The sequence below is a fragment of the Scomber scombrus genome, chromosome 5, assembly GCF_963691925.1.
Source record: "Scomber scombrus chromosome 5, fScoSco1.1, whole genome shotgun sequence".
NCBI lineage: Eukaryota > Metazoa > Chordata > Actinopteri > Scombriformes > Scombridae > Scomber > Scomber scombrus.
Genome location: NC_084974.1, coordinates 7,497,056 through 7,521,111, shown reverse-complemented (window position 1 = coordinate 7,521,111; position 24,056 = coordinate 7,497,056). Strand labels below are relative to the sequence as shown.

At 42.2% G+C, this 24,056-nt stretch overlaps 5 protein-coding genes across 5 annotated transcripts; 2 read left to right on the top strand and 3 right to left on the bottom strand.

Moving 5' to 3' along the window:
- Positions 1 to 54: 54 nt before the first annotated feature.
- Positions 55 to 1,289, bottom strand: LOC133980542 (complement C1q-like protein 4). Its single transcript, XM_062419296.1, has 4 exons — positions 1,283 to 1,289; positions 945 to 1,064; positions 591 to 731; positions 55 to 488 (listed from the first exon to the last, which is right to left on the bottom strand). The coding sequence occupies exons 1-4, from the start codon at positions 1,287 to 1,289 to the stop codon at positions 55 to 57; spliced, it is 702 nt and encodes a 233-aa protein (XP_062275280.1).
- Positions 1,290 to 2,723: 1,434 nt separating this feature from the next.
- On the bottom strand, positions 2,724 to 6,251 carry ftr86 (finTRIM family, member 86). Its single transcript, XM_062419295.1, has 9 exons — positions 5,742 to 6,251; positions 5,311 to 5,406; positions 4,933 to 5,166; positions 4,635 to 4,797; positions 4,263 to 4,313; positions 4,007 to 4,048; positions 3,753 to 3,815; positions 3,462 to 3,664; positions 2,724 to 3,059 (listed from the first exon to the last, which is right to left on the bottom strand). Exons 1-9 carry the CDS (start codon positions 6,249 to 6,251, stop codon positions 2,724 to 2,726), a joined length of 1,698 nt encoding a protein of 565 aa, XP_062275279.1.
- Positions 6,252 to 6,927: 676 nt separating this feature from the next.
- On the top strand, positions 6,928 to 10,010 carry nudt8 (nudix (nucleoside diphosphate linked moiety X)-type motif 8). The gene is made up of 5 exons (XM_062419055.1): positions 6,928 to 6,945; positions 7,679 to 8,551; positions 8,640 to 8,772; positions 9,216 to 9,293; positions 9,628 to 10,010. Exons 2-5 carry the CDS (start codon positions 7,680 to 7,682, stop codon positions 9,811 to 9,813), a joined length of 1,269 nt encoding a protein of 422 aa, XP_062275039.1. The 5' UTR covers positions 6,928 to 6,945; position 7,679; the 3' UTR covers positions 9,814 to 10,010.
- Positions 10,011 to 11,460: 1,450 nt separating this feature from the next.
- On the bottom strand, positions 11,461 to 17,144 carry mfrp (membrane frizzled-related protein). Its single transcript, XM_062419294.1, has 13 exons — positions 17,091 to 17,144; positions 16,247 to 16,400; positions 15,386 to 15,523; positions 15,048 to 15,215; positions 14,723 to 14,942; positions 14,092 to 14,222; positions 13,766 to 13,891; positions 13,579 to 13,655; positions 13,323 to 13,471; positions 12,978 to 13,108; positions 12,587 to 12,721; positions 12,329 to 12,456; positions 11,461 to 12,171 (listed from the first exon to the last, which is right to left on the bottom strand). Exons 1-13 carry the CDS (start codon positions 17,142 to 17,144, stop codon positions 11,947 to 11,949), a joined length of 1,836 nt encoding a protein of 611 aa, XP_062275278.1. The 3' UTR covers positions 11,461 to 11,946.
- A 1,069-nt stretch (positions 17,145 to 18,213) lies between these two features.
- si:ch1073-280e3.1 (complement C2) lies at positions 18,214 to 23,969 on the top strand. The gene is made up of 19 exons (XM_062418688.1): positions 18,214 to 18,372; positions 18,515 to 18,618; positions 19,062 to 19,209; positions 19,371 to 19,556; positions 19,878 to 20,051; positions 20,245 to 20,343; positions 20,509 to 20,651; positions 20,801 to 20,942; positions 21,122 to 21,256; positions 21,416 to 21,520; positions 21,707 to 21,844; positions 21,931 to 22,034; positions 22,117 to 22,237; positions 22,556 to 22,709; positions 22,858 to 22,931; positions 23,045 to 23,136; positions 23,226 to 23,358; positions 23,450 to 23,499; positions 23,579 to 23,969. The coding sequence occupies exons 1-19, from the start codon at positions 18,321 to 18,323 to the stop codon at positions 23,744 to 23,746; spliced, it is 2,322 nt and encodes a 773-aa protein (XP_062274672.1). The 5' UTR covers positions 18,214 to 18,320; the 3' UTR covers positions 23,747 to 23,969.
- The last annotated feature ends 87 nt before the right edge of the window (positions 23,970 to 24,056 follow it).

Here is a 24,056-nt window from a genome sequence, read left to right as displayed (position 1 = left end):
CAGACAGTAGGGTAACAATTAGTACAAAACCTAGAGCAGCTATATTTCCCTAACTTAGTCAGTGGCATAAAGCAGGAAGCCAGTGAATGTGTTATAGTGGCTGTCGTCATCACAGAGGAAACATCCAATGGGAAGATTGACAGCCACCTGGTCCCCAGCATTCAGGTGGAGTGCCACAACAATAGTGGCGCTGTCCTCTTGATCTTGCATATTCTTTTCTCTGGGGCCTGCCACCATCAGGCTGTTCACCTGCAGACCGGCGCAGGCAGCCAGGGTGTTACCAGGAGAACCAGCGTCGCTGTAGACGGTGAGGGCAAGGCTGTAGACACCAGAGCGAGGAACAGTGAAGATACCGGAGTCCTCACTGTAGCCACCTCCCAGGTTGATGAAGACATGTTTGTAGACAATGAGCCTATCGTCACGGAAGGGGCCATAGCAGGTTAAGTCTTTTCTATTGGTTATAGCAACAGAGAAGGCACTGCGGCTGGCTGGAGATGCCGAGAAAAGACATGTTAGAAGTTACATTGGGAAAAACCCTTTGATTGACCTGCAATCTCATCTCATCTGCGTAGCCCGTGCACATGTCTCACCTCTGATATTATTGAGGACGGTTTTTGCTTTCATCAGTTCTTTCTCCAGCTCATTGAGGCTCGTGTTAAAGAACATCTTCATCCTGTGTATCGTCTGCTGCATCAGACAGCAACCACACGACGCCTGGTCCGTCACACACACTGAGCACCGACACACACACACACACACACACACACACACACACACACACACACACACACACACACACACACACACACACACACACACACACACACACACACACACACACACACACACACAGGTTGAAGCTGTGCAGATCAGAGTAAATGTAGATACATTGACTGTGTCCTAATAGAAAGGACACTTTACCTAATTTCTTAACCATCTCTCACCATTGTCTGTGTTGGGATCGACAGCTCTGTCTTTGCCATTTTTGTCTTCGCCAGGTCCTCCCCAGGTATAATCATTGGCCTGGGCGAACACAGCTTCCAACAGACACAGCAATACAACAGCTGGCAGAAAAAGGCAAAGAGCAAAGGCATGTACCACTAAACCCAAAAGGAATCATAACATTTACTCTTGTTAAGAATTTCACCCCTAGATCTTAACATTCATCCCAAACCACTTAACTTAACACAAGATAAGAACGGTTTCACTGTAAGCACCATTAAGCCAACTTAATGCAAAAAAGTGTAGTTACAACCATCATTTTAATCATATCTCATCTCACCTCGCATGGTGACACCGACAACTGATGATGGCTTCAGAAGGAGAGAAGGTGTGAGATTCATTCAGAGTCAAGAGTCACAGCTATATATACAGTATGTTGCCCATCAGTTCTAGTCCTCTGACATCCAAATAGCTCCACCCTGTTTCTGCTATTGTTCATCCTCTATACCTATGTACCTCTATAGCTTAACTCTTTTCTTAATGAGCCCCCCCCCCACAGACACACACACATACACTATGGCTTTGTGTTGTAGATATAGGTCAGGTATCATCTGTCCAAGTGGTGTTCCCATCAGCACACAAAGATAATGTCATTCCTCTGGGTTTATAAGTGCAGAACTTTATTTTATTAATGGCAGAGTGTGGAGGGCTGACAATTTTGAGTTTGTTCACATGAACCTGTTTAATATAGGCAGACTAAGACAAGCCATAACAGTAGAGTTATTATTATTGATTCGAGCTGAGATTGGAGTTTGTGTCCACATGTTGAACACTGACATCGAAATACGTTTTTTCTATACCAGCATTTTAAAAAATCTACAATTCAAGATCGATATTTTGCACGTAGACGCCTTGAAGGACACCATGTCATAAATGTTCACTATTTCCCTAATTTCTCCAACTTTTTCAATCAGGGTAGGTCAAGCAAGCACCACATGTAAAATGAGAGTGTCATTGTCCACCTGTGAATAGTGTTGGATTACTTGGGTTTATAAGCACAAAGCTAGTGGGATATGCTTGTGTTTAGAAAAAGAAAGAAAAGACCAAATCACAAAATGTTTTCGTTCAACGGAGCAGGTGAGAATTGGATGTGGAAGAACCAAAACATTTTATTAAAGACAAATCATCAATTTCATTCCAGATTTATAGATAACATCTTACATGTGTCCAGAAAAAGGAATGGTGGGACAAAAGACTAATGAAGGTCAAACAGTTCTCTCCAAAACATTTGGGAAAACTAAAGATACAACAGATAACTTTAAAATGAGAAGGGAGCTTAAAAACATCCAAAGATAAGATCAGCAGTACTCTAGTTATTCCTTTAGTCATGTAAGAAGGTGGAGGTAACGTCACAGAATATGCATTAACTTATATAATGTTCACTTTAACAAATAAATACAGCCACACAGAAAACACAGATTTAAGAGACTTTAACCTTTATTACAAGAATATAGTATGTTAAAGAGGTGCATTGATTCAATGAAATATGCTTTCATTGATTGTGTTTATTACTATTTTATTAACTTATGACAAACATATTTTTTTAGAAAAATACACAACACATGCATGGATGGATGGATGCATGGATTAAGAAAAACAGACATTCCTGAAGACTGATTTTTCTACTTCAGAGGGATGAAACTCCAGAGTGAGAGAATCTACTTCCTTATTAAATTGTCAAAATGTCTCATGCTTTAAATCAGACAAGCAGGTTATACAACTCAATCCAACTGGCAAATAGTCAGTGTATCCCCTATCCCTGCCCAGAACCTGAACCCTGGGTACAGCTGTCCAGTGAACTGGGTCTTGTGCTGGTGGATGAGGTAAGCCTGGTTGTTGGCGATACGGTAAAAGGCCAGGATCCCTGCATGCTGGTCCAGATAGGCACCAATTCGTCGAGCTTTGGGTGAACCCAGCTGCTTTTCCTGGCCATCGTGCCAGAAGGAGAAGCCAGTCCCGGACCAGTACAGGCTCCAGGACAGAGGATTGTGGCCCAGACGGCTTTTGTCATCAGAACTATTACGTTCCATCTCCTTGTAGGCCACACCAATGGTGACCTGCAATGTGGGACAAGAAACTAGATTAGGAAAGGTACCAAATTTCATGGCAACAGGGGAAAGTCTGTAAACAAAGGCAATAAGAATTTTAATAGGTTAGCAGTTGGATGAGACACAATACTGGCAGCTTTCTTTGGACAGAGTTCTTATTGTTGTGCTCTACAATTTGTAACCTGTAATTGGAGAACTGTTTCATAATCACTACTAAGTTGTTTTTAGTCAAATGGGGATGTACAACCAACAGAGCCTGAATCCAAGATATTAGTTGCTGTCAGTAATTTAAGTTGATATATTAATACATTTTCACATCAAATTCTTGTTATTTAGCCATGATTTTCATTGTATGAAGCATATGGCTAGCTGAAAGCTCCCATTTCCCCACTGATGCCTGACTGATGTCACCTTCTGGCCAGTCCACTGCACCTCCCAGTAGTAAGGGCTCCCTGCCAGAGGCTCTCTGCAGAGAACCTGTCTCCAGAAGTGGAAGCGTTCAGGATGGTCTACTGGTTTCAGGTTCTCAGCCCGCATTGTAGCTTTATGCCCTCCATCTGACAGCAGCACGTGGCGATACACCGTGTTGGGGTCCATGGTGGGCTCAAAGCGAACTGAAGGGAGAAGATTTTAGTTAAGGCTCCCTGAAGGCTTTGACACTGTGATCTACACTATATTGTTTTTCAATTATATTGGACTCACATTTCAGCAGCTCTCCTCTAGTCTTTGGTTCTGGATTCAGAAGTCCCACTGTTGTCACAGGAGCTAAGAGCAAAGTATTAAAATGAATATAAAAGTGCACTTATAAAAAACAGAACAAGTAACCTTTAGGCCTGAGTTGAGCCTTCCAGATTGTACTGCCAGTCAAATGCTTTAGGCTAAAGACTGATAAGGTTATACTTATACTAGGTGAAGTTGAAGTTGATACAGGCATTTTCTAGTGTTTTGGTATTTACCTTGAGGTTGAGGAAGATGGAATGGTGGAGTGGGTGCGGAAGCTTCATGTCCAGAGAAACGAGAAGATAGACAACAAAGGAAACAGGTAAATTAAAAGAATTCTCAACTCCATAACATCCAAGAACAGTGAAGCTGTTCTCATGTACTGTCACCGGCTTTTCTTATTCTTACCAAAAGGACACACTTAAAACTTTTTTTATGTTCAAGAACATTTGTCTTATAAGTCACAAACTAGGAAATTGCAAGGTAACTTACCTTGAGGTCGGGTTGGGCATAAAGGTGGAGGGTTTGTTGTCATCTCATACACTACAGAAAAGAGTGGGTAAATTGTAAAAACACATCTGAAGGTGTCTTTTTCTTCAGTTTATATCAAAGAGTCAAAACATACATATTCTTGTGCTTGTGTTGAATTGGCCAACGGGAAGTTACCATACCTGTGTTTTGTGCGGTGGCTTGATTATGTTTATCAGCTACTGTAATGCCTGCTGCTTCTGCTGGTGCTGCTGCACATCCACCATTTAGTGTTGAAGCCACAGGGTCATCATTTACTAAAGTGAAAAGGGATAGTTTTGACTTTCTGAAGAGCTCTGAAGACAAAAAAAAAATAAAAATAAGAGAAATACTGACCTAATGTGATGATCTTGGTCAGCGTGGCCTTGCTGAGGTTCTGTATTGACTCTTGTAGTTCTTTCATGGCTGAACGGATGGAGGCCACTACTGCTTCCTCCTTTATTAGTATCGACTCTCCTGTGGCATCAGTCTGACCCAGCGGCTCCATGATGAGGAAATTCTTGAGAATAAATGACACGAAATTTAAAAAGTGTATTTCCTATTTTACTGGCGGTGAATCTTATCCATTATTGTGTGTGATTCTGAAATGTGATTGAAAGCTATTTCCTACAACACCCTGCTTCACACTCATTACCTTCAAGAAGCAGATGGGGTCCTCCATGGCAGCCAGTCTGCTCAGTTCTTCATTCTTCCAGTTGAGTTGTACCACCTGCTGCTCCAGTCTGTGAATCTGCCCCTCAATCTGGCTGCCTAAGGAGCTCTCATGGGTGCTGAGAAGCTCACCAACCTGGATGCCCGTACGATTCACATTCTTGACAAGGTCAGAAAATAAATCGGTGCTCTGTTGCCCCAGGGCCTGAACTAAGGCCTGAAAAGAGATGATCAGGGATCAGGCAATAATGAAAAGAGAGTACAAAGAATGTGATGTAATGTTTGTCATGAATAAAACTACAAGCAAGACACTTTAGAGATAGTGACCAAAATTGCTACACCAATCATAAATGTCCCTTACCTTGTATTGACGAGCAGCATGTGGGAGCTCTTTAAGCTTTTTCTCAGTCTCCTGGACTCTCCTGTGTACTTCTGTCTGCATCTGAACAAGCTCTTTCTAGACACACAGACCATCCAGTGTTACAGTTAAAAACAAAGGTCGCTCATACTATGTGGCAGTAATGGCCCCAGACATAGAGATTGTACTTAGTTATATGTGATGTTACAAAATAAAAGGCAGAAAGTCATGTTAAAGAGGAGGAAGGACACTTTCACAGATGTGTGAGGAATACACAGACTGTTAGTTGTTTTACAAGTAGCCTACTTCAAATTAAGCTACATTTTGTAAATGCTACACAGATTTTGATTCATCTGCATCAGAGTCCTGGACTCCAAACCTTAGTGAAAAGCATTGACATTGCCCTGCTGATGTTTGCATTGCTCACTACATACCTGTCTCTCTTGTCTCTCCTCCTGTGGTTTGGCCACATTATGTCCCCTGTGTCCATGCTGGCAGCACACCTCACACACACACTCCTTGTCATCTTTGCAAAACAGGTCCAGGGGTTGGTTGTGATGAGGGCAGGATCTGGGGTCCACTGTGGGAAGCTGAGGGTACATGCTGCCCTGTCGTGGTCCTGTGTCTGGTAGGACCTCCAAGTAGATAGGCATTGATGGCGGGGCAGAGGAGACAGCTGTGGACGGGCCATGCTTGAGGCTGTTGGTTCTCAGTTTCTCCATAGCTTCCACTAAGACAGTGCTCTTAGCCAGCGAGGGTCGAGGTTTGAAAACCTCCCTACACTGGGGGCAGCTGTACTGGCTCTTGCTGTTTCCCTTGTCCCAGTGGCTCTTGATGCAAGCCAAGCAGTACGAGTGTCCACAGGGTACAGTGGCCGGGTCCTTCAGGATGTCCAGGCACACTGAGCAGACAAAAGTCTCCTCTTCTGACCAGGCTGAGGCCATTTGGTGCTCAGTTGAGGGGAGGATGGTGAGTTAGTTTAACTACAAGGTTCCCTGTTCAAGTAGGCTACAGAAATAGGAAACGCACACAAAGATGGCAAGTTTGAAATGCCAGGTTTCGTGAATCACATGCTGCTTAAAACCCAAGGGTGGGGCTGGTCAAACAGGTTGTGAGTTTCTCTCTCTATGTCAGAGGTACTTGTCGGTCAAGTCAAAAATGGTCATTCTTATGAAATAATGGCAACTTATATGCCACTGTAAAAAGAACTAATGATACAAAATGTAATTATTTAATGTTTGGAGTTTGACTGTGATGCGGGGCTCCCTAAGAAAACTGTAATCAACATTCCAAACAAAGGAAATATGACTTAGTTAGCTAATGCAGGCTCCAAAGAGGTCACACTGGTTGTTCCACCTGTGAAGACGAGACTGGTGATGTAAACTAAGAACAATGTGGGGTTGTCCCCAACATTTCATCAATAAATTATGTAAACTTCTAGTCTCATCCACACCCTGTATAGTAGTACTATTATACATACAGCTAAAAAGAAAAGATGTGAAATTAGTTTGTGAAATGAGCATCGTCGTAGCGTAGTGAGGGCAACAGTGACGCGCATGAAGCTACCCGGCGCCATATTGACTACTGGTAGCCGGCTAGCTGAGAGAGTGGCTAGCAGATGTGGATTCAACTTTCAAGGTGAATGTTTTCTGCCTTCATATGACATTTTACTTTTCAAACCGGGGTACTGGCGTGTTTCCCGACTTCGTGCGGGACACGTCGGATCCTAGCTATTGACAACATTTAAATGTCACCATTGTGATTCGAATGACATTCGCTTTGAATTTAGTCACGCTAACGTGTTAGCCGGATAGTTAGCGTGTTTGCACATTTGACTTTTAAGCCAAAAAGGATTTAGACACCATGTCAACCAGTTTCTCATAGCTTCAGTTAGTGCCGAAGAAGCCACAAACCTTAAACTTTAACATTAAGTGGTATTTTTGTTGATACCGTTAACGCAGCTAACACAAGTCAGCTAACTAGCTGTAGCCAGTAAGCCAAAGTTTGACTGCAGAGAGATAACTAAAGTAGTAGTCATGTAACTTGATGCATGAACAGCTGAAGTATGTGGGCTCTGAGGAAGTTTTCCAGATCCGTAACAACTCTAGGGCAGTTGTTTGACGTGACATTGAAGTATTAGTAATGGTTGTTAAGTTTGGGAAATTCCCTGAGCTCATATCAGCCGGTTTCACAGTCCAACCCAGTCTACTCATCAGGACGTAATCACTCCTCCTCTACAGGTGGAGATGTCTGGCTATTAAGCTTTACTTTAACTGTGAGATGAACCTAGTGCAATCTCAGGTTGATGTAATGAGTTGATGAACACAGTGAGCCTCATTGACTGATACTTTTCTAACCTTTCTTTTTACAGGATGTTTATTAGGGGTCATCAGATCCTGACCTGGTCTTGTCCCATAAGGCCACTGCTGCTATTGAGAGAGTCTCATCTAACTGCGTTTTCTGAGCTTTCTGGTGCAGGATGGCATGCTGCAAGAGAGCTGAAGGAAAGGAGATATGAGGGGTCATCATTATCCACAAAGACTGTATCCTGTTCAACACAGCTGTCTTGTTGTAGCTTGGACTGTGGTAACCATCACCTGAGAGAGGCCTCTTTTCAAAACCTCACATCCAAAGCCCTTTTGCCCAGCTGTCAGCCACAAACCCCTCAGGTTTCTGCTTCTGGAAAGTCCAAACTAGCATCTAATCCATGGAAGTGCACTGTAGTGGAAAATTTAGCTCAAAACCCCAAAGCTGTGAGTGCTTACCAGGACTGTTTAACAAACACCACTTGCCTTCAGCCCTGGAAAAGGCCTTGGCACATTTGCCAACCTTCACACAGTTTCACCAATAAGGCTCACTCGTGTACTTATCTTCAAAGCCATTTATATTACAGACAGCACTGTGTAAGACCTTTCAGCTCGTCCACACTGAAGCCATGGATTTTGAAAAACTTTCACAGTAGATCACAAACCAGAGCTCTTCATCAGACTGCTCCTCACATGGTTGACGCATGGAGAGATTGTCTATCCCTGGAGAATGAAAACAGGTGCCGACTGAGCCTAGAACCCAACTTGAAGCACTATGAAGTGGAAAAGGGGAGAAAAGGGGCAAGTCAAAGCCAGGGGAAGAACCAGGGGAAATGGGCTTCCGTCCTGGTCTCACTTTGCTCTGTTGAGGGGGAACCAGCATTTCTCTTCACCCTGCGCTCCAGCACACTGAAGGGCAGGCACAAGGGAGATGTCAGGTTAGTGGAAGCCTAGAAACGGGCTACATAGTGTGTATAAAATGCTCAGGAGAGTAATGCATGTGTCCTCAATTCTACTGTTGTGTAGCTTTGCAGGAGGGAAGAGTGATCCGTCAGACAGAGATGTTGTTGCCACAGCATTGAGAGAAGCCCGGGAGGAGCTGGGTGTTAATGTGGCAACAGATCGGGTCTGGGGGGTCCTTAAGCCTCTCAGGGACATGGTGAGTGAGCACTGCTTAAAAGAATTGAGGCCATGTGGTGAATGGGTGAACTGTTTTCACTCCAAATTCCTTTCATTCACCACTTGGTCTAAATTTAGGAAACGATTACAGGAAGGAATTTTTATTGTTAATGATTCTTTGGCAGATATTATAAAACTGTAGGGTTGAGCCACAGATGGCTCTTTAAAGAAGAAATGCTGCATTTGTTTTGAAAATGTTATTCATTAATTTTGATAACAAACGTATTAAAAAAATTTCATCTTCATGCGTTTATCTTAAAGTTAAAACATAGTCAAGTCTACCCTCATGATAGAGAAATAAACAGTAAATACTTTTAATGTACATGAAAAGCATTTACACACTTATATAGTAATCTCATTATTTTTGATAGTAAATCTGTGTCTGATCCTGATGCTGTCTTTATCTTTCCTCTCTTTCTCCAGTCAGGGATGATGATTGCTCCTGTGCTAGCTAACCTCGGTCCTTTAGAGGAATTGTCCTTCAAACCAAACCCTGGAGAGGTACAGGCGTCCTATATTTGATATCTACTTGAAATGGGCTGAATTCCACTTGTTTAAATGACTGGAGGTTTTCATTTTGGTAGCAATGCATGTATTAAGTCGTGTTTTATACAGTTTGTGTCAGTGTATTTCTCCAAAGCAGATGTCTTTCTTTATGGGGTTATGATGTCACATCCAAACAATTAGCTTTTATTGTGTCTCAAAATCTTTTCTGCCTAGCAATATAAAAATACAAATAACAGTAACATAAAAAAAACTAACTACTAACCCTAACCCTTTTCAGATTCATGACCAAAGTTGTAACATGATCTCTCTTTATGTGTTTGTGTCTCAGGTGGAGGAGATCTTCACATTGTCCTTGTCCCACTTATGCAACCCTCGGAACCGCGGCTACACACACTTCCGCACCGGTGACAAGTATGGATACACACTCCCTGTGTTTCGTAACGGGAAGCATCGAGTGTGGGGCCTGACAGCTATCGCTCTAGAGCAGACCCTGAAGCTTATTGTCCCATCGTAACAACCGCTTTAATCACAGCTCTGCTAAAGCATACCCATCATGTGATTCAAAGATTTGATTGTGACTAATGTGAAATCAAGCTTCATGTAGCAAAACCATGAAAGGAATCAGAGAGAATACAAAATAGGTGTTTATTCACCCATTCTCATTCATAAAGCTATATTTATTTCCTTCCTGGGAATTTCTCAGAAAGGAGAAGACTGTTTCCACTTACTGTATATGCACTTAATCTTGGGGGTTATGCTGTGAACACACCGGAGAGCATTTTTCTGCAGTGGGGGGGGAGTTTAACTTTCATTTCTGTCACTCTGTAAACTGCACTACTGATATGAACCAAATGCATTGCTGACATATCTGATGTTCTATATATGTCATCCCACCAAACTTTATTTTTTCAATGGAAAAGCAATTCTTCTAAATAATATCCTTGATAAGAGATTATTTGCACCATGGAGAGACACGTCGCTCTTTCTGTTGCTTTGGTTTATTTGAGGAGTAAAGTGTGTGGGTGCATCACAGACCGGGAGTGATCATGATGTCACTGACATAAACAGCCTGTTTCATCACTTGTGTTTGAGATGGGTAGTGAACTTGAAGCAGAAAAATTAGCCAAATATTGACCCACATGCACATATAACATGTCAGTTCAAAAGTCACTGACACAAAACCGTACAACGCTTTGTTGTACACTATGTGATGTGCAGAAACAGTCGCAATAAGTTTATCTTCCATTGTTAAATGTGTTTCTGGCGGGAATACATTTATTGAAACATACTTTGACACGTCAGACGACTCTGTGTATTGATCGGCTGCAGGTTTTCTCTCGCTGCACTTTGCCACAAAAAGTGAAACTATTCTTAACTTCTTTTTTGGCTGCAGACGGCAGTGGTGGCGGCGAAGTGCGACCGCTGCAAGGTTACATAGAGATTGCATGGCAACTCGCCACATACCACTTTTTACCGCTCTTTGGTGTGTTCACGGTGTTATGAGAATCTTTGTTGAATGGATCAGGGGTCAGATGGTGGCCAGCTGTGTTGATATAGGAGATAAAAAAATAATTTTAAAAAGTCATTTGATTTGTAGAACACCTACAATGTAACAACAGTATTTTAATACACCTCAATTCCTACTTAAACACCTTAGTATGATTCATTTTTTTATTCTTACAAATCCTGTTTTAATTCAGCTCCAAATGTTCTGTACCAGCACTTACCAATTAAATGCAGTTTAACAAGTTAAATAAGGGAGTCATTGAGGTAACTCGCCGTATGAACTGAACATGAGGCTCGCGTTTATTACATTTTATCACGTTGGCTCAGCAAAGGAAAATCTATAACAGTTCATTATTTCCAGTGTGATTCAACTTCTGCCTGCATCTCATTTTACCTCACCCTAGAGCAAATCTGGACAGTTACAAACAGTGAAATGATATTAGCACATTGTGACGTTGTGTGTTGAAGAACAATGCAATAATGGTGACTGTCTGTATTTATGACTGTATCATTCATAAATGAGATCTGTTTTCTTTTTTACATGATTGACGTCAAAGCAATAAATAGTGCAAAAAAGACAATTTACATGATTCTTATTGGAGATTGACCACTTTCATTTAGCTTTGTTGGTATCTAAACTAGATAAAAGCAAGTTTCCATCTTCTTTATTGCTTCTTTAAAGCAAAACTAACTTTGTAAGCAATGAAAAGTTTAGGTAGAAAACGCTGTTCGACAGATGTTGCCGAGCCAGTTTGACTTCATCACTCTTCTCCACTTGTGCAACTGTAGCACTACATTTTGGCATTTGCCATGATCCTGTAATTGTCACCTGTGGCCAAAGTGCCAGCCTTCCTTTAAAAATTGCTACGATGCCACAATATTCTACATTACAGGCTTTAAAGGTAGTAGTTTGTTGAAGGTTGTAGTCTTGCAGGAAGTCAGTCTGCTTGCAATAGCACAACTCCTGAATGCTGTGGACCTGCTGTGAAAAAAACTAGTCTGGTCTCCAGTTCTATTTCGTGCAAGCCTTTCAGTCCTCAAACACTCCATCTGGTGCCAGATGTCTGTTTTGGAGCAGACCAGGTATGATAATCTCTCACTAACAGCACAGCAGTATCTTTAATGCATTGTAATTGAGGCATCAAGGCAGCGAGCACTCCATGGGGTTCTGTGAGTCGGGCAAGAGGTGGCAGTTGAAAGGCCAGCTGAAGGAGAAGAGGTCCAGGGCTTGGCTGCATTGCTGCTCTGCTGAAGAGCAGACTGAACGGCAGGGCTGGAGGACGCCACCGTGAGGGCTACACTGGGGCAGGAACATCCCACACACCAGCCTACGCAGGGGCTCGAAGCAGGCCATTTCCATCAGCACCTTGGGCGAGAGGGTTAAGTGTGTGGGTTGAAAGAGCTGTACAGCTGTTAAAGAAGCTACAACGGTCAGTTCATGCATTGATTGAAGAGGCTCATTTTTTTAAAGATGAAAAAACAGTAACAAGAAAATAAAGGTAAGATATGAAGGTAGTTCCTACCCGATACTGTCGCAGGAGTGTGGCAGCTTCTCTCTGATCAGCAATGGACAGCCAGATGTTGGGGAAGGAGGTGAGGTTGTAGCTGAGGCCCTGACACATCTCCACATCTATGAGCTCACATGATGAAGCTGGTGACACGGAGAAAGGAAATGAGTTCTATTCTTAATTTAATTCTGAGAAACATGCAGACATACAGAAAACTGTATCTGTGATAGTCTAGCAGCCCTCTGATCGGGGTCAGTGATAACATGGACTCACTGAAGGGAGGGTAGGTGGAGTTGCCGCAGCCCTGCTCATCTGCTCCATCAGAGCAGTCATTCCATCCGTCACACAACAACTGCGGCTGAAGACACTCTCCTGTACTGCAGGCAAACTGGCTGGGACCACATGTCCCTTTAAAAACACAGGAGTGGGTTATAGAAAGCAAAAAGACTGAAGAGCAAAGGGAGAGGCATAGCTTAAACAGCTGCTGCCAGTTTTCTAAGAATAAATGTAGGTCATGGAGACAAAATGAAATGGGGAGAAGAACGATGATGAAAAAGAGGTCATCTGAAGAAAGGACATGAAAGAAAGGAGAAGACAGGAAGATCAGAGACAATGGATGAATGAACTGAAATGAATGAATTAGCTACCAATAGCAAGAACTCACTATCTAGTAGGGACATAGCCTGATATGTTGCGTTGAAGCCGCTGTCAGCCACTCCCTCATCAGCTACAAACACCACTGTCATGTGGGGGCCAGAGGAGGTCAGGTCTGGTGGAAAGCTGGTACCACAATACCTAAGACAAAGGCAAAGCAAACAAAGCGGCTTCAGAACATCGTAGTTATATCATTTTAATAAAGTAAGACAAATTTGCCCTCATATACTCTCATCACACAGGATTTGAACAACAAGAAAAGCTACATTCCGTCCAAACAGCAGAAGCTATAATAGCAGGGTAGGAATTTAATTAACCTGTTGATATGCAAGGAAGACTTTTATACATGTCTGACCTTCCCAGGACTCTTCCAGCTCCAGTATTGACGCTGTCGTGTACCTCCACATAGTCAAACTCACACACATCCTGAGTCTCCAGGCTGAAGTTTCTGAAGCTCAGTGTAATGAAGTGCCCCTCCTCAACAGAAATGTACCATATACACAACTGATGGCAAACAGGGGAATGAAAGATTAGTGAAAAACACAAGTTTAACAGTCCTGTAATAGCCAGTTTGGATCGTGTTTGGCAGAGCAGAGTAGTTTAATATGTACCTGCTGGTGAGGATAAGGCCTGGGGTGGTTTGGACTTGCCAGGTAACCATATGGTCCATTCTTCAGCCCACCACATTCTGTGAAAAAAAAACCCCAAGCAATGACTGCTTTCCTCTTTCTTTACTTTAACTTTACTTTTCATACTTTTCTCTACAGTATGTTTCTCCCTTAGTTTGCAAGTTCTCACCCTTGTTTTTATGGCTGCAGTTGGCCTCATCTGTTTGGTCTTGGCAGTTTGGATGACCATCACACACAGACACAGGCAGCAGACAGCGACCACTGTCACACATGAACTCTTCTCTGGAGCAGCTCTCTGAGAAAACACATAGATGCACAGATGCACGAAAATGCAAATAAGCATCGGAACAAGCATTCATATCTATTGCATGCAGTTGAACACACACACACACACACACACACACACACACACACACACACACACACACACACACACACACACACACACACACACACACACACACACACACACACACACACACACACAGTACTGACTGTGTCCAGGCAGAATAGCCCTGTACTGTGCTGTGAAGCCGTTGCCTGCAATGCTGCTATCAGATCGGAAGGTGACCCACACAGTGCTGCTGTTTGTGTTGACTGTTGGTGGTGCTACGTTTCCACAGAACCTGCAGCACAGAAATGAAGAACTTTATTTGAACTTTTTTTCTCCGTATTACAGCTTTGGAGGTTCAAGTCTGAACTTTTCATTCTTGAAAGGATTTGTAAGCAATAGTTGTTATTACATTTTTAGAATTTCATGAATCATGTTACAACACTTTCCAAGAATGAAAGTAACAAAAAGGTCAAAGTATTTACATATAATGAAATCTTTCCAAGAAGCATTCATTACTCATACACAGACCTGCAGTGCCATCTAGCAGCTATTTAAGGTAATGACATGAACCCTAACAGTGTTCCTTAAGGTAAAATGTATAAAAATGTTGCATTTATGAGCAACCCAAAATATGCAGTGCAAATTTCAACTTTTAAAAGTGAGCTACACCCTGTAGAATGAAAACAACAGCTGACAATGAAGTCATGAGTGTATCATGTAAAATGAGGATTGATATCACTGCCCTGAATGTGTGTCACTCATGTGTTGTGATTGTTGAGTTCAAAGACCGACCTGGTGACCACAGAGCTTTGCTCAATCTGCTCCTGCACCTCCAGCCAGTCAAACAGGCAGGGAGACGGACCCTCCACGTTCAGAGAGGAAACATGGATCTGGACCAAGGAGGGGGGCGTGACTCTGATCACCCACACACACAGGGAGTTGGGAGGGTAGGAGCCGGGATGGTTAGGTGAACTGAAACTGCCCTCTGTGTCAGTCAGAACTCCTCCACAACCTGAGAAACAGAAAAAGGTTTTCAAGTATAGAAACTTAGCTTGCAAATGTTGTATATAATATTACAATATTACATCAAGTAATTGGGCGTGTTTGAGTGTCCTACTTGTTTCAGGTGGGGGGATCCTAGCAGGCTGTGGTGCTGCTGAATTGTCCTGCTGACTTCTGTTGGCAGGGATTGTTGGTAAAATATGGGACCCTCCATCTCCTGCACTCAGCAGGTCTGGAGGGCTGGTGGACAGCAACTGCTCCTCAACTGCCTGGCCTTTGATCTCTACATCATGAACAGGAAATAGGAACTAGTCAGAGAAAAGGTTTGCGCTATAGAGAAAAGTTAATGACTTCATCTAAATAATAATATTAATAAGTAAGTGCATGTGGTGCATCTGAATTCATAAAATCACTTCAGACATCATTCTGCTCTGAGGTACAGCGGTGACTCACGTGTGAGGATGAGGGCCAGCGCCAGTCCGATGGCAGCTACCAAGAGCAGGGTAGCAACAGACACCACCACCACCCCCCAGCCACAACCTGGTCCTCGCAGACGCATAACACACACCCCAAACACACCCCAGCCCAGGCCTGGGTGATGGAGCACACACACACATTAATATGTACAGCATGGCAGCACAGAGAAGATCTTGATTTCTCTGAAAGTTCATATACTTGTGATTTTACCTGTCTAATCTTTACTTTTTGCATGTAATTAGAATTTTATTTCCCCTTTCCCCTTTTATTTAACACCTAGTTATTATTAAAATGGTAACTTGTGTTTTGTAAGCAGACGTAATTAAAGTAATTATTGTAATGTGGCCTTTGTATCTAACTTAATAATGTTGTCAGTTTACCCCACTAAAGTCTTCAATAAATCCCTGTTTTTTGTTAATAATGATTTTCGTTGAACATAAAGGTTCATTTATGACCTTGTGAAAAGTAATTTGGGGAAAAATCAATTCATGGCACTCTTACTGCATTCCATGGTCTTTATCAGTGATGGAGGTTGGTCAGTTGTCATGACAACTAGTAAAAACCTTTTAAAAAAAGAAAAAACTGGTAGCGAGACTTTGAGTGGAGATTTTTTTTCCTCATAATCACCATGTTTTGCACCTCATTTTGAAAACTGGACTAAAAGCCAGCACATATAAGTGAGGCAATAGTGTTACTGGATCCAATACACACACACACACACACACACACACACACACACACACACACACACACACACACACACACACACACACACACACACACACACACACAAACAGTCCAACACAGTTCAAGCAGCTTGTTGGTTGGCTAACTCACCAGCTGCTTGTGGTTTGATTGGTTCAGGGGTGGATGAGGAGGTTCTGAATCCCTCCACCTTCTCCTCTCGCTCCCCTTCCAGCTCGAAGGCAGGGTTGCAGAACACATTCTGGGAAAAGCAGAACAGAGGAGGGTGGACATGACGACAAACTATCGCAATTTAAAAAAAAAAAACCTCTATGAAAAAAATATTCATACACACATTGATTTTAAAGCAAGACTGTGTCATTTTTTGATTGAATGAAGGAATAGCACATTCTTCCTCATGCAAATGAAAAGTCATAAGTAATGAAATACACCCTTCCTAAAACACTGAAGGAATTTGGTGCTACAGCTTTACTTGGTTTAGTATGACCAGTATCTTTGGGGGGGGGGGGGGGGGGCTAGTGTAGTGAGAATCTTGAGGAATGTGGGAAAATTCAATATGTCATCATCCTGTAACTGCAGTTTATGTCCACAGTGGTTGCTTTTCAGCCAAAGACACCCTTTAGATACTAACTCTTATAGTGTCGTTACATGTGCCGTGATCATGCACACCTTTTAGACACATGTAGGTTTCTAAACCTCACAGCTAAGATGCAGGATTCTGCAAAATGATAGTTGTCGTCTTGCAGAATCATAATTCAGAATCAAAAATCATCCCAATCAAGAAGTGAAACCTTCACCTTCATATCTTGATTAAAACTTGTTCTTGAGTCAAAATATGAATTTGATTGCTCATCACCAATTGAATCTATATTGTGTCAGTTTCAAGTAAGGCTGTGCCAAATGAATGCCTGCTGAATGTCTGTGACCTTTCCTACAATACAACACCATCATCACCCATCTCATCATTCTCACTCACCTTATAAATGTCTGTGGAGTCTGAGTACACGGCTACTTGGCTAAGGTCAGACATCTTTAGTCCTCTGTCCCTCCGTCAGGAAAACACGTCAATCACACAATCAGTGCTCCTCTTCTCAAAGAGCCGGATGTTGTGATAAATATACCGTTCTCGACATCCTGATGAGAGCTATCTGTCCATAAGGAAACGCTGAAGATGTTTTCCTGTTTTTTCTTAACATTGTTCGCTTTTTGCTCTGACTGTAAACTTCCACTGAGGTGTAGCAAGTGTACGGCCTTCACTCCTACAGCGTAGCAGAGCAGTCCTTTGTTGGACATCCATCAACATAATCCAGATAAAAAAGTTTACTATCCACATGAACTTATCAAAATATCCATGTTTGCTGCTGGTGTCTGTCCTCTTGTGTGGTTTAAAGTCAGCAGCATCGACCTGTGTAGCTTTCTTGTTTTTTTAAATGGTGTGTGAATGGTTACAAAAGAGTTTTAGAAAACTCCTTCACAGTGTTGAACAAAGCCGAGTCAGCTGAGAAGACTGAGCCCCGTGGAGGAGGAGGAGGAGGAGGGGGGGGGGGGGGGACCACAGAGAAAGGTGGAGGTGGGGGTCCCTGTTAAAACTCTATAATCCCTTTAATGATCTTTTAAGCTCCTGAAATGATTCAGTTACACGCACAATTGCATGCCCGAATGCACGAGCAGGTGCACAAACACACTCACAAACATACACATGAGCACTACACAGCTTTTTCAATCAAACCAAAAAAACATTGGCACGGTCTGAGTCAATTAGTAATCATTCCTGGTTATTAGCCATCAAAACAACAGCAGGATTGGGCCGAGGCTTTGTTTGGGAATTGAGAATAACATTAAGAAGTGCTAAAGAGATTGTGAGATTTTCAAATAGCATTAGTACCCAAAGCTGGTTCATGACATTGCAGCAGGAGCAGCTTTTTATTATGAATGAATCTGTGATGTAAAAATGTCACCAAAGAAGAAACTAACCTGCTCAGAATCCTGAAGCAGGAGAAAGGAATCAAATCAGTGCAACCAAAAATGAAAGTAAGAGCTCAAATCTGCCTTATCTCATACATTGCTCAATATCGCCTTCCTCTTTTGCTGATGTTAATGGGTAATCAGTCATCAAATACAGCAGCAGACTGCAGGTCGATACAGACACTCTCGCCGTGGCTTCTGTCACACAAAGACATAAACACAGCTGATACAGAGTGTGGTCATGTTTGTCAAGTCCATACTGCGGATCCTGCTCTTCATCTTTCTCCAGAAGGGTGAGCTTTTCTCTTTTATGTCATGCTTAATGAACAGTTGTTTAACATCAATATGGATCTGTGCCATATGGCCGTGTTGACGTATGTGTGTGCCTGTGTGCAAAGATTCATGCTTATCACCAACACATTGTTTGTGCTCCAGTGTCCCTGCAGGAGGAATATGATGATTACACATATTATGATTCTCTGCCTGTGAACTGCTCAACCACAGAGACCATCAAAGGTGGACATGTCACTTACTCACAGGTAAAATTAACACACTATTTACCTTTCTTCTTTTTTTTTACTCCAGAGCAGATGTTACAAGATTTTTATGTGAATAAAACTTAAAATATTGTGATGTTGGAAATGATAATTAGCAGTTTGGTAAAAGATTAAAAAGTTAAAAAATAAAATAAAATGCAAGTAATAATGTGTTTATAGGTAGTGTTATCTCCTTGGAAAGCTTTGCTGTAGTCGTTTTGTATTGAATCTTAACCTAAATTAGTCAAGAAACAAAAATAGTTTTATTAAACAAATATAAAACACAAAGTGCTCATTTACCCTGGAGTACATGGGCAGAGAAGAGAAAAGGATCAGTTTCCAGTCGTCGTAAAGAGGAACTAGAGGGACAACTTAGGCATCTCTTTACTGGAAACCTTCACAATACTTAATTTAACTCCGAACGTGACAAAGTGTTTCCTCCACAGGAAGGCCTGCAGGGAAGTGTGCTGACTTATGACTGCGGTCCTGGGCGATACCCTCACCCGGTCAGCTATAGGACCTGTGGTGATGATGGGGAGTGGTCACCCATGAGATTAGACGGTGGTAGACGGCTGTCACATGCCACATGCAAAGGTAATATTTCAGATTTTTAATTTAATTTTTTTATACTCCTATATATAAAAAGCTTTCCAAAGTTCATGAGTTATCGTTCAGCACCACTCCTGTTTTCATCCTGCATATATCCTCTTCTCTTCTTCCTCAATCCTCTCTCCATCTCAAACTCCCTCTCTCAGAAATCTTGTGCCCAGCTCAGCTCCAGCTGGATAATGGGGACTTGTGGCCCAGGGATCAGTGGTTTAAAGTTGGGAAGCCGCAGAGTTTCTCCTGCCATGAAGGGTTCACCCTGTATGGGTCAGCCCAGAGGAACTGCACTCTCACTGGGCAGTGGACAGGAACCACTCCCATCTGTGACAACCACGGTGAGGAAGAGGCACAAGTATAAAACCAAAGTTATCATGTAATATAAATCCTCTGTATGAGCAAATTATGTACAATAAAAAGTTGTATTTTGCTTTCTTACATCAGTGCAAAAGACAACAAATGACAGAATATCAACTTCAATGAGTGACCGAAGTCAGTCTTTTAGGACATAATGCAGCCACATGTGCTCCCAGTGTGTTTTTGATGTCTTTAAAGTTCTATTCTGAACATTTCTATTTTACCAAAAGCGCAAATATCAATTTTTAAATGGTTATAGCCTCAAAAATGATTAAGTCCCTTGCTGCTATCTTTAAATGCAGCTGAAGATTGTAACGACCCAGGGATCCCACCGGGGGCCCAGAGGTCGGAAGGCCGGTTTCATACAGGAGAGAAGGTGACCTACAGGTGTCAAACTGGTCTGGATCTACTGGGATCGGCTGAAAGGGTTTGCCTGGAGAATAGAGAGTGGAGCGGCTCAACACCACGGTGCCAAGGTGAAAAAAATGACCGTTAGAATGAAAGAAATTAGCCAACCAATCAAACTGATGTGCACAACTAATCCTTGACTTATCTACACTGATATTATCAGCGACTGTGAAACTACATCAATTGGTGATCGAAGCTGCCCCAAAACAGTTACATTAGTATAAAATATCCATGCATGATTATATTTATGCTTTTTAACAGGCCAGAATATGTTCGACTCCCCCAGCGATGTGGCAGCAGCCATGTCGGGGTCACTTGCAGGAGTCATGGACGTTCTCACTACAGATGCCATCAAGAATAGTGGGTACAGGTTATCTTTAGGATTATCCACAAAACAAACTTGCTATACAAATGCTCAAAACATGAAAAGTAGAAAAAGAAAAGAAAAGAAAAGCAACTAGCGTGAGTGAAGTACAGATGTGAGGATGAGTTAGAGCATGTCATGACAGTTTTTCCCTCCTCCAGGAAATACAGGGACCTTTGCTCGAACCTTCCGTGTGGCCGAAGGCAGTCGTATGAACGTCTACATCTTAATGGATACATCAGGCAGCATCAAAAAGGCCGACTTCGAAAAATCCAGGGATGCCACCATCGCTCTTATCAGGAAGGTCTGTACTAAGTGATTCAGTTAAAGAGGGGATGCAGATGGAAGACAGAGAAACAGAAAAAAAACATTTAAGCAGTTGGTGTAGCAGCTTGTCTGCCACTCTTCCTCAGCAGGTATGAAACCTTCATGTGTCCTTTATTTTCCTTCCAGTTGGACAGCTACGAGATACAGATCAAGTTTCACGTGCTGTCATTTGCCAGCGAGGCGATAGATATTGTAGACATCTTAGACTCGCAAATTAGTGGTGACACAGAGTCGGTCATAGGGCATCTGCTGGACTTTGACTACCATAGTAAGACTTTGCTTGTTACTTCTTAATTCATATGCAATATAAATTCATTTTATGACCATAACCTTTACTCTCCTGCAGCGTCATCTTTTAAAACAATCTCTGTACATACACTGCAACCAACCACTGCAACATTAATGTGTTTGATCAAAAATATTCCTCTTTCATTTGTTCATTTGCAGGCCACGGGAAGAAGACCGGAACCAACCTTCATGCAGGCTTAAATCGTGTCAGTGAGAGGATCAGTATATTTAAGCAAAACAGGCAGAGGAACCATTTCAACGAGACTCAGAACATCATCATCATACAGACGGATGGTAAAGATGCAGGGAGGGAGTCACTCATTTTCAGCTCATAAAAATCTTTTACAGCCCTCTAAAACTTTTTACAACCCATTACAATTACCCATTATAAGGAAACAGAGCTGTATCTTTTGGGTAAAGGCATTGATACCCTATTCCTCTCTCTGCCTGCAGGTTACTCCAACACAGGCAGGAAGCCTCAGATTGCTCTGATCCACATCCGGCAACTGCTTGGCTACAGCAGCACAAAGCCCGATCACACAGATGAGACAATGCTGGGTAACATGATAAAAGAGAATCAAACCAATCATTGAATTTAAATGTCTAACGCAGCATTATGACACTCAAGATTTCGATAAACTTTCTACGCCACAAAAATGACAATAAATCGTGAATCACGCGTCCAAAGCAAAGTTTTGTTTTGGTGTGTTCGACATGGTTTATACAGTCAGTTTATGTTTTCAGATGTCTATGTATTTGGAATTGGGAAGGAGGTGAAGAAAAATGAGTTGAACTCCTTAGCCTCACAAAAACTTGGCGAGCAGCATGTTTTTATTCTACAAGACTACAAAATGCTTGGAAAAGTGTTCAACAAAATCATCAGTGAGTAAGAGACATTGCTACCGACAGCAGCAATACCAACATATTTGTAACTGAAATTTGACCAGTGAAATGGTTTGATGATACAGGTGACGAGAGCGTGACAATGTGCGGTGTAGCTCAGGAAGACGTGGAAGACATGAAGCACGGGGTCCCAGTCTACACCAGACCCTGGCACGTCACTGTGAAAACAGTGAGAGCTTTTCACATTCACCCCTCTGTTTCATATCTTAAAGTGGATTTTTTTTACATATTAACACTTTTCTCTCTTGAAGAATGTAATGGGATGTTTTGGATCCATCGTGAGTCAGAACTGGGTGCTGACGGCTGCTCACTGTTTCGGCAGAGCGGCCACAGACAAAGTCTTTCAACGGGTGGAAATAAAGTATGGTCAGGGTCAGTATGGCATAAATGTTTTGGAGATAGAGATTCATGTGTGACACAAATGCAGAGAAAGAGAGAAATGGAAAAGTTTTTTAAAAAAAAGTGGTGGATGTTTTAAGCCTAATTATGTTGAAATATGAATGGGGCACATTTCTAATGCAAGTTATCCGTTTAACTCTGAAACTGTCATTATCCTTCATACATTCACATAGCTACAAGTTCTATATTGAAGAAAGATGCAAGTCTAGATTAGTAAATGTCAGTAAAGTCGTTTATGAACCACTTTGTTGACTTGATGTTAAAATAAGAACGACCTTCTTGGGTTCACAGGTCGGCTTGCAAAAGAGGTGTATTCCAACAATGTGACCATGCACCCCAACTACAGAATCTCGGCATTAGAACACAGAAATGTATCAGAGTTCTATGACTATGATGTAGCTCTGGTACGGGTCGACAAGAGCATCCCTCTCTCCCGGACAGCCAGGTAAGACAGCCCAAAGAAAAAATACTCAACTGACTCTGTCATGAAAAAGTGTGTACTGTTTTTTACTGTGAAAATGGGAAAGAATGCCTATGTAACCATCTTAAATGTTCCACTGTTGATTGTATGTGTACTGTGTGTAATACAACAGACCTATCTGCTTGCCATGTACTGTACCGGGTAGCCGAGCCCTGAAGAAAATCAACTCAACCTGTCAGCAGCACAGTATGTGACCTTTTCCGCTTCCATCTACTGTCTTTTGAAAGCATTCATGAGTATATTAATCCCCTGAACAAAACTTAAGTCCAGTATTCTGAGTAACATTAACATGTGTACAGGAAAGGAGCTTCTACCACACCCAGACACGTCTGCCTTTTTTATCCACAAGAACTCCGAGCGCAAAGAGACACATATTCACACCGAGAGTAAGGTGAGTGATGGGACTTTCAGACTTGGCTGCTTTCACGTTGATTACGCAGTAATTGTGTGTTATATTGTATCTTATGTGCCTGTCTGCAGAGGCCCGACTGTCTGGAAAAGGCGAGGCAAACACTAACAAAGCCCACAGATGTGACTCTAGATGAGTACGTTCCTAGCAGGTTCCTGTGTTCTGGAGGCACATCAGGGTACCGGGACTCAGTCACGTGTAGAGGTCTGGACTCAGCACTTCTTGTGCAATAATCACCTCAGTTTGACTAACATGGGATTTCCATAACAGCTACGTGTTGACTCTTTCTGTGCAGGTGACTCCGGTGGATCTCTGTATCTGCAAAGAAAAAAGCGCTACTTCCAGGTGAGTCACGTGGCTTCTTTTAAATCAAGCTTCATCACACACACAGCATCACATAGACATTTCCTCTTTCTATCTCCAGGTGGGAGTAGTGAGCTGGGGCACCACAAATGTTTGTGAGCCAAGAGGACGGTACAGCCCTGACAACCCTCCTCCTGATGCGCGAGACTTCCACATCGACCTCTTTGAGATTCTGCCGTGGCTGAAACAACATCTGGGGGAGGAGATCCAGTTTCTGCAGGATGATTGAGAGGATCCAGAATTTGGTCTGCAGGGATGATTTGCCTTGATTACAAATAATATATCTCATGCAGAACATCATAGAATAGTTAACCTCTTCATCCTAATATAAATCTTCACAGCTGATCATAGTCAGGAACACAGTATGAAATGTTTTCTGAAGCTTTATTGTCTGATGAAATACCAATGATTCAGTCTTTTTGTTAAACATAATAAACGGCATATAAAAGCTATTCTGCTTGTTTACACTCTCTTCTTTCTATAGCTAAAATAACAGAACACATGCATACTGAGCATATATAACGGAAATAGATGGACTG

Bases quoted from the DNA above. Each gene is read 5' to 3' on its own strand.
- nudt8 (XM_062419055.1), top strand. From the start codon at position 7,680: ATGTTTATTAGGGGTCATCAGATCCTGACCTGGTCTTGTCCCATAAGG. The intron at 8,773-9,215 runs GTGAGTGAGCAC...CTCTTTCTCCAG, and splicing joins TTAAGCCTCTCAGGGACATG to TCAGGGATGATGATTGCTCC. The intron at 9,294-9,627 runs GTACAGGCGTCC...TTTGTGTCTCAG, and splicing joins TCAAACCAAACCCTGGAGAG to GTGGAGGAGATCTTCACATT.
- ftr86 (XM_062419295.1), bottom strand. From the start codon at position 6,251: ATGGCCTCAGCCTGGTCAGAAGAGGAGACTTTTGTCTGCTCAGTGTGC. The intron at 3,816-4,006 runs GTAAATACCAAA...CTTTGCTCTTAG, and splicing joins CCATCTTCCTCAACCTCAAG to CTCCTGTGACAACAGTGGGA. The intron at 3,060-3,461 runs GTGACATCAGTC...CCCACATTGCAG, and splicing joins TGCAGTGGACTGGCCAGAAG to GTCACCATTGGTGTGGCCTA.
- mfrp (XM_062419294.1), bottom strand. From the start codon at position 17,144: ATGTCTGACCTTAGCCAAGTAGCCGTGTACTCAGACTCCACAGACATT. The intron at 13,656-13,765 runs GTGAGAACTTGC...TTTTTTTCACAG, and splicing joins CTGCAGCCATAAAAACAAGG to AATGTGGTGGGCTGAAGAAT. The intron at 13,109-13,322 runs GTCAGACATGTA...CCTTTGTCTTAG, and splicing joins GCTGGAAGAGTCCTGGGAAG to GTATTGTGGTACCAGCTTTC.
- si:ch1073-280e3.1 (XM_062418688.1), top strand. From the start codon at position 18,321: ATGTTTGTCAAGTCCATACTGCGGATCCTGCTCTTCATCTTTCTCCAG. The intron at 18,619-19,061 runs GTAAAATTAACA...TTTCCTCCACAG, and splicing joins GACATGTCACTTACTCACAG to GAAGGCCTGCAGGGAAGTGT. The intron at 23,500-23,578 runs GTGAGTCACGTG...TTCTATCTCCAG, and splicing joins GAAAAAAGCGCTACTTCCAG to GTGGGAGTAGTGAGCTGGGG.
- LOC133980542 (XM_062419296.1), bottom strand. The intron at 732-944 runs GTGAGAGATGGT...GTCGGTGCTCAG, and splicing joins CGATCCCAACACAGACAATG to TGTGTGTGACGGACCAGGCG. The intron at 489-590 runs GTGAGACATGTG...CGGCATCTCCAG, and splicing joins CGTCCTCAATAATATCAGAG to CCAGCCGCAGTGCCTTCTCT.